The sequence below is a fragment of the Eucalyptus grandis genome, chromosome 5 (genome assembly GCF_016545825.1).
Source record: "Eucalyptus grandis isolate ANBG69807.140 chromosome 5, ASM1654582v1, whole genome shotgun sequence".
In the NCBI taxonomy this organism is placed as follows: Eukaryota; Viridiplantae; Streptophyta; class Magnoliopsida; order Myrtales; family Myrtaceae; genus Eucalyptus; species Eucalyptus grandis.
This window is the reverse complement of record NC_052616.1, coordinates 42,627,324-42,635,747: the sequence shown is the minus strand read 5'-3', so window position 1 is coordinate 42,635,747 and position 8,424 is coordinate 42,627,324. Positions and strand designations below refer to the sequence as shown.

Genomic DNA, 8,424 nt, shown 5'->3' with positions numbered 1-8,424 from the left:
TCAGAGCTCCAGCGCGAAGGGAGCAGCAGCGAGTAGGGCAGATCAGCTTGGAAGGGGCAACAGCTAGCGGGGCTAGGTGCTAAACGCGAGTGTCGTGGGCGGATCGCGGACAGTGCGAAAGAAGCAGTGTCATTGCAGATCTGTACGGCGGTGGCTTCGTCGGGCTGATGGAGCAGCATGGCCAGAGGGAGACATCGACAGCGGCAGAAGCATCGAGGTCGTCGTGGGTCGTCGCAGGGGCTTCGCGGGCTGCAAGGCCAACGAAGGTGGAGGCTGATGAAGCAGGAGTGAAGCTCATGGATCGACGATGGCGGAGACGCAGCAAAGGTTGGGCAAGGGGCTCACGGGCTTTTGGGCCGACGGGGGGAGCGGCTACGGGGACGTGCAGACGAGCGAGCAGGAAGAGTTAGACTAGAGGCAGCATCGCGAGTTGCTAAGGGTTGCAATGATGGCGTTGGCTTGGGCGTGTGGTGGCTTGACGTCTGGTTCTGGCGTCGTAGGTCAACAGTAGTGGCGGAGGCACGTCGAGGCAGAGGAAGCTTTACAGTTGAGGGGCGTTGCTCCGAGGGCAAGCTCGAGTGATGTGCAGGGATAATGGCTGGCGACGACGAGGGATGGCGTCGAATCGCAGGCTAGAAGCGAGGCAACGCGGGACGGCTTTGGGGTACTTCTCTAGTGCAGTAGATCGAGGATGGAGATCGGCTGAGGCACGATGGGCTTCGCTACTGGACGCGGGCGGTTTGTGGAGGAGGCGCGGTGAGGAGGCACGGAACAGGAGAGGCGTGGATCGGTGCGCGACTCACTCGGTGGTGAAGATTGGCGCAGCGGCGGTCAGCAGCTCGGGAAGCGGCGTCGCCGACAAAGCAGCGGCTATCGGCCACTCGGAGGTGGCTGGTGGCCCGGGCAATAGGCGGTGTTCGGCGCGGGGGTTCGTGGACGAGCAAAGATGGCCGGCGAACAGATGCTACCCAAGAAGATGAACAGTGCACAAACAGTGCGCGTCTTTACTTTTTCCCTTTTTCCTGTTCTGTTGTTCTATCCCCTCACGTCCCACTCTCTCTCCTCACGTCTGCAGCTCCTTTTCAGCTGAAGGAAAAGCACCTGTTAACCTTGCACTGTTATGCTTATGTTGTTCAGCCCTTTGCTTTTCTTTAATTGAGCTTTTTTTTTGTGCCGCTTTCTCTTGACCCTCGAAGAAACGAAGGAAACCGAAATGAAGGAAAAACCTCGAGAATCAGATCGTGTATTCTGTGTGTGGCCCTCTTCCCCAAACCCTACGCATTTAATCTATTTATAGGCCACAAGTTAGGGTTTTCATTTTTCCAAATCCATATCCACGAAAAATCTTTTTTCCAAATGCAATATTGCTTTTGATACGATTTAGGATTGCAAGAGGATTCTTCTAAAATTTGAAATCTCGCACAAATAAATTCGTAAAATCTTTCCGAGGATACGGGCTTGGGCCGATTTACTCCCTTTGTGGGCTTAGTCCAATTCACCAAATTAAAGTTCTAAACCATCAATTTGAACCCATTTGTCACTGGCCCAATGTAAATGCAAATTAAAATAAATGCACCTAAAACTATATGCTATGCAATTAATTAATTAACTAATATTTTTTTAGGGGTTAAAACTAATCCCTAAAAAAAATGCCTTAGGGGCTGCCTAAGCACAACCACGAGTCAAAGGGCTTACCTTGGCCTTAGTTCCTTCCTGCAAGTCAGTTCAAATAACAAATACTGACAATCACATCATTCAATCAAATAGATCAAACCATTGATCAATCGACTCAGTCGATTATATATCGTCGAGACCATCACCCGGTCATTTCGATTATTTATTATCAACTCTTAGCCACAACCTAACAGGCATAACCTAGATTAAGTGGCCATCACGGCCCCACTGGCAACTTTTCTAAGTGTAGTGGAAATTACGGCCCCACTGAGCAATTTTCTTAGATTTAGTGGCGCATTACGGTCCCACTCAGCAATTTTCGATATTTAGTGGTGTCACGGCCCCACTTGGTAATTTTCGATATTTAGTGGCATCACGGCCCCACTCGGCAATTTCTTATATTTAGTGGTATCACGGCCCCACTCGGCAATTTTTCTAGACTTAGTGGTATCACGGCCCCACTCGGCAATTCATAGGCTTGGTAAGTTTTAATGGTATCACGGCCCCACTTGGCAATTCTTATATTTGGTGAGATTTAGTGGTATCACGGTCCCACTCGGCAATTCTTAGGTTTATACCAACATTATCCAATTTTTGGGATAAATCCTCACCATCACCAATTTCACTCAATTATCACAATCTAAAATAAACAGAAAGCACCACTGAACTCAACATAAAATCCCAGTCACCGGCCATCCCGGTTGAATTTCCAGAAAATAATTAATTAATTAAATAATTACGTAAAGTATTAAATAAATGCAATAAATCCAACTTAGGCCCGTTATAGCCTAATTGGAAGTCGAGATGAGTCCAGAAAATTACCGAACTACTCTAGATAAATTCTAGAGCTTGTCACAAACCAACCATATATCATGGGCGCATTTTCTAGAAATCAAAGCCTCAAGAACTATCATAAATTCATAACCGGCTCTAATCGGTAGAATAAGCCCACTCGTACATTTTCAAGTTTAAATTTAGAAACCTACCCGAATGAGCTTAGAAAATTCTCACATTTGAATATGTTGTAGAGGACACATAAACAAACATTTTTCATGAAGGCACTTTAACCTAGATCTTTCTACATTCGGCCCAGTAAATTGCTCAATCTAGTACAAAACTGTGTCTTGTCCAGAAAGTCTATTTTTCGAAATCAATTTGGTTCGAGATCTAAACCATGTCCATTTGATCTAAAATTTGAGTATGTTAAAATAGAAGATATTAAAAACAACTCTTGTGAAAAAAAAAACCATTTTGAAATTCGAACCCTAAGAGTTAATTAGAACGCCTAAAATCCTAAAAGGTTACCAATTCCAGCAAAAACTAAGGTTCTGTTTGAAAATGACGGAGCTGATATCTCCTTCTTTTAAGTCCCCAAAAATCTTGAGAAAAATATATGTTGTAGTTGAGGATGTCAACAACATTTCTTAGGAAGACATCAATATCAAATTCGTAACCCATTTCGATTCACAAAAAGGGCAAAAGGCGAGGGTCCAAAAATCCGAACTGCAAGAATTCTACTGGATTCGACTAATCCATCATCAATTGTACAAATCTCACTAATTAAGTTACACTAATCCATTCTAAGACTAATCTAACCATTCTACTTTATTACTAATCCATACTTAAACTAATCTAAACAACCCTTAAGCATAATTAATTGACTAATAAAGGATTAGTGAGCAAAACTCTCTTGATTAATGCGTGAGTCGGATCAAACCGACGGGAACGGCGCGGGGGACGCTTTTCTCCAAAGTGGGCCTAAGTTTCGAGGCTCGGAAGTACCTCAAAATGGGCCACCAAGGTGGCTAGAAACCCACAAAATCCTTCTCTAATTTGAGTTGCAAAACCAAAGAAACGAACCTGGTTTGGCGTAGTGAGGCTTAGGAAAGGTAGTGGTGACGGTCTCGGGTCCAAACGAGAACTCGACGGACCTCCAGTGAGCTTCCACAGTCCCTCACGGCTGCTGGACGGTGAAACAGGGTTGCAGGGGGTTGGGGTCGCATGGTGAGGCCGCGAGATTGCGTGCGGGGCGGCATGCACGCGGACGGCGTTCCGGTGACAGTGGCGGTGTGCGGCTGGCTGCAGTGGTTACTACTCCTCCTCTTGCTGCTGGTTGAAAAATAAGATGGAGGGAGAGAGAGACTTGGCCGGTCAAGCTTAGAGAGGACTGGAGAGAGAGATAAGGTTGGGGGGGCCTTGGCCTTGATTTTCCAAAAATTTGTCTCCCATTGAGCTTATCCACCAAGCTAGGATTCCTTAGCTGTCCTTCCTCCACCAAGGCTCACTCTTGGACATTTGAATTGGTCCAAAATGGCTAGGCAATGGGGGAGCTACGAATTTGCTTGCCATTTCCTCCAATTGATCACTTATCGGTACTCAAATCAACTCAATTCGGCTTCGATAAATTCTGTTATTGAGTCCTTGGTTCAATCGACATTTTTCCTCATCAATAGATCCATCTTGCATCCCAATTTCATGATGAAAATGGTCCCGGCTTTTTTCTGAACAAAAACGGTCCTATGCCAATTTTTCCTAAAAAGTCTCAAGTTTTAGAAAAATCTTCTGAGAATGAGTCAACGTTCCTAGAATTTATTGTGACATGACAAAATCTTCATTTTATGAAATCGGACTCGAATTTGCACTTAATTTCTATTCGGCGCGTTTTTAGCATGAACTAGGCTACCGGGTAGTTTTCGGATATTTTTAGTGCAAATGACCCATGGTCGATTTTTTTCGAACCACAACGAACCCACTCGACACATTAGTGACTCTCGATTGTCGTGAAAATCTCGAGAATTCAAATACGGACACAGGATACCAAAACGATAGAAAAATCAAACTAATGCCGATCGATGAGAATTTTCTAATTTAGTATTGTCACCCATGATTAGCCACACATCTAAGTCGAATCGACATATCTCTGATCTCAAATCGATTTTATACTATGCCGTAATGATCTCGGCATATGAACACTGTCGAGAAGCCGATTCCTGGTTGAATTCTCAAATCTATTTGCCTTAAAAATACTTAGGCCCTGCATGGTAATGTTCTTTTTTTTTTTGTTTATGAACAAAAATTTTGTTTTTTTGTTCCCGGGAACAAAAAAAGAACAGAAATGCGTTTGTTTGCGTTTTCGTTCAAAAATTGTTTTTTTGTTCTTGGAACAAAATTGGAATGAAAAAAAGAAACAAAAAAAAAGTTACTTTTCTGTTCCAGAAACACTTCTTGAAGGGCTGAAAAGAACAAAAACAAAACACTTCTCGTTCGTGCCCTGCGCAGCAACGCTCTCCCTTTTCCGGCATCTCTCACAAGTTCACCACCGTCGAGCGATCCGACGCCTCCCAACTGGTCATTCTCTCCAGTGCCTCCCCACTCGGTTGACTCTCCGGCGTCGACAGCTGCTGCTCCTCCTTCACCGTTTGACGAGGGCTTCGGCGAGAGCCACCCCTCGCAGACCTGGGCGACGACTGCTCGGGGCTCGAGCGTGACTGCTTGCTTGAGCCAGCACTTGCCCAGATCTGCGAGACGCTCGCTCGAGCGAGCCCTCGTGCTCGAGCCTCGAGCGAGCGTTGCTCGCCTAGATCTGCGACAACGTCTGCTTGCTTGAGTAAGGGTGGCTGCTTTGCTCGCTTGAGCGAGCGTCGCTGATTTTTGTGTAGGTTTGCATTTTGTTGTCTTGATTTTTGTGCAAGGTTCTGCAATGTGATTGTGGCTGGTCTGCCTTAAGCTCAATGTTTGGTGTTGAATTTTCTGGTCAATTTCGTGATTGTAGACAGTGTGCGGTCGAATGGGAGTGGAAGAACTTTCGAGGAGGAGCTTCCTCGGCTTGCGAAAGAAGTGCAGTGCATCGTGAATATTCGCAGATACGTCGGTGAGCTTTGATCCCTTCTTCGAGCCGTTGTGTTCAGTTGTTCATTATCTAGCGGTGAGATGCAGTTTTTGTTGATCTCGGAGTCATGACTTTGTTGCCAATCCGCCTTTCGAGTGATCATGAATTACTGTTATTAAGTTCTCCGAGACTCATTCAATTCTCGATTCTGCAACTGATTGGCATCGATGAGATTAGACTCGAGATTTTTTTTTTATGGGTTGTAGAACTTCTTAAGGTTTAGTCGTCTCTAATCGTTACTTTACTAGGAATGGTGTATGTCTGCTCTCTATGAAAAGCCACGACTAATTTATGGTGATAAATATTCAAGGGACTGCATTACAGCTTGAAGTGCTGGTTGGAGATCTGGAAGATTCAGTTATCTTCATACATCAACAAGCGAGAAATGTCTTGTCCAAAAAAATTTATGCTTCATCTGTTCTGATGGTAATGACCGTAGTCTTTGCCCTTCCTTTTCGTGGTAGTTCTTTAGATGTTAATTTCCTTGCAGGTTATGAACTCGATCTGATTCCTCCTTTTCAATTCAGGAAACCGGACAGAGTAGAGAGAAGTTGCTTCGAGCGATAAAAACCATGAACGATATTGAGGACCTAGTTGTGAAATTATGGAAATGGGTCAGAGGTGCGAATTCATCTGCTCGCTCGAGCGAGCGTCGTGAGCAAAGCAGCAACGCTCTCCTCACTCGAGCTTTAATTCTGAAAACTCACACCATCACCCCATCCCTGATCGAAGCCCTAAGGTAGGAGATCGCCATTCTCCACGAGGTGCCCAATCTGATTTAGTTAATCAAAAGAAACTAGGAACTCGCATTGCGGATCTGGAATCTCAGCTTGGCCAAGCTCAAGAAGAGCTGAAGAATCTGAAAGAGCAATTGGTCTCAGCTGAGGCTGCAAAGAAAGTAGCTCAAGAAAAGCTTGAAAAGAAAACCAAGACAAAGTTTGTACCAGACTCGGTTGATGTCCCTGAAAAGCATCATGCAAAAGAAGTTCAAGAATTGAACAACCCAAAGAGCAACCCTTTAAATGATGTTCCTGATGAGAACCAGCAGGAGAATGATGTATTTGAAGTACCAGTCAAGAAGGTTGCTTTGGAGACTCAAATAGAGGTCAGCCAACTGAACAATGAGATAGAGAAGGAAACAAAAGCAATTGACTTACCAGCAGAGCCACCTGTATTTGTGGAGCCACCCCCGCACTTGCTTCAGTTGGCTGAGAAGGAGGATGAGATAAATTTGCTTAAAGGTAAGTTACTAGAAAAGGAGAAGGAACTTGAAGTAGCTGGCCAGCAAACTGAAAACCTGAGAAAGCAACTAGACGGGGCAACAATAACGATATCTTCTGCTCGGAGCAAAGAAGTAGAAATGGCCTCAAAGCTGAGTCAGCTAGAAGAGGAACTTAAAGTGAGCAAAGAAAACAACATCCAATTGAAGGAGAAATTAGAAGCTGTGGAAGGAGGTAAAGAAGAACTAGAAGCGGAGATGAAGAAGCTGAGGGTACAGACCGAGCAGTGGAGGAAAGCAGCAGATGCAGCAGCTGCTGTTCTTGCTGGTGGTGTTGAAATGAATGGGAGAATTCCTGGAAGATGCGGTTCCATGGATAAGCATTTTGGAGGAGTTTTTGAGGTGCCTCATGCAGGTTATGCTGATTTTGTGGGTTCACGAGGAAATATTGATGATCTAGATGCTGGCTTTGGAGGCGGGAAGCGAAAGAACTCTGGGATCAGAATGTTCGGAGATTTGTGGAAGAGGAAGGGCCAGAAGTGATCCATCATCTCTGTGCACCATTACCCTATGTGGTTCCGGTGTCATTAATGGCTGAAAACGAGGAAAATTGGGCACTTGTTATTAGTCTTTTGGGTTTCGAAGTGCTAGTGCTTTTTGTTCTCTTTTGCTAGGATGAGTGGCACACTATATGCATGTATATGTCCAGTAGCAAAACTAAATCTAAACCACTATGGCATTGCTCAATTTGTTTGAGAGTTCTGATATCCGTCTTGATCATTTGTTTTGTTTCTAAGGTGCAGCTTTGATCCACAGGCAGATATCACTATCTGCAAGTTCAGATTCCTGCTGACTTGAGAAAATAAATTGAGACTATACAGAGTGTGGGAAAGAACGTATGCGAGAAAGTTGAACATCAAGACTTTGATATCTTGGCTATCGACATGAGCAGCTGGTTGTAGATGAAAATTGCATATTCCATATTTTAATATTCTTCAATCCTCAGTGCACAAGCTCGTGTTTGCAGAATCCCCATCTAAGTATACTCTTGATGGAATGCTGTTCTAACGATCCATCGGTTTGATTTCAAGAAACCAATCTCTCGTTATGAATGAATGTAATTCCCACTGAATATGGCGGCAAATATCACTACCATACATACAGTTATTCAATGGAAATCACCCAGAGAAATGGGGGACGATTACTTGGGGCAAGTATGAATTGTTGATGGGCAATTGTTTTCTTTCAAGTATGCACATATGACCATGTTCAAAATGTTTTTCTTCACTCACCATGATCACAATTAAATTGATAAGCATTTCATGAGAATGAGAATTCAATACCAAGTATACAGTTTATTAAAAAAAAAAAGCACTTGAGAAAAATTTGGTACAAACTTTACTTACTAAATTTTCTACCAAGTATGCATAAACATTACCAAACGCGCCCTTAATGGCTTCCCCAGACAGTCTAGTTATCTCACAAGTGATCAGTTCTGAGAATAGCACTATAGGCGTGTCGATGAAATGCCCGATTTATTGAATTGAAAGCAGAGTCGAAAATCTAGGATGTCACACTGTCAGTCGCCAAGCTTACGATGACCAATTAGTGGTTGTGATTGGTGAGTGTTGGCCTCGCTAGG

General features: G+C 44.1%; 1 protein-coding gene across 1 annotated transcript; it reads left to right on the top strand.

The window, feature by feature from the left end:
* Window positions 1-614: 614 nt before the first annotated feature.
* On the top strand, window positions 615-7,570 carry LOC104429095 (interactor of constitutive active ROPs 4-like). Its single transcript, XM_039313721.1, has 3 exons — window positions 615-903; window positions 5,447-5,545; window positions 6,223-7,570. The coding sequence occupies exons 1-3, from the start codon at window positions 615-617 to the stop codon at window positions 7,323-7,325; spliced, it is 1,491 nt and encodes a 496-aa protein (XP_039169655.1). The 3' UTR covers window positions 7,326-7,570.
* Window positions 7,571-8,424: the final 854 nt, after the last annotated feature.

Excerpts from the sequence above, each read along its gene's own strand:
- LOC104429095 (XM_039313721.1), top strand. The coding sequence starts at position 615 with ATGGCGTCGAATCGCAGGCTAGAAGCGAGGCAACGCGGGACGGCTTTG. Across the intron at positions 904-5,446 it reads GGAGGTGGCTGGTGGCCCGG|ACAGTGTGCGGTCGAATGGG; the intron begins GCAATAGGCGGT and ends TCGTGATTGTAG. Across the intron at positions 5,546-6,222 it reads GAATATTCGCAGATACGTCG|CAAAGCAGCAACGCTCTCCT; the intron begins GTGAGCTTTGAT and ends GAGCGTCGTGAG.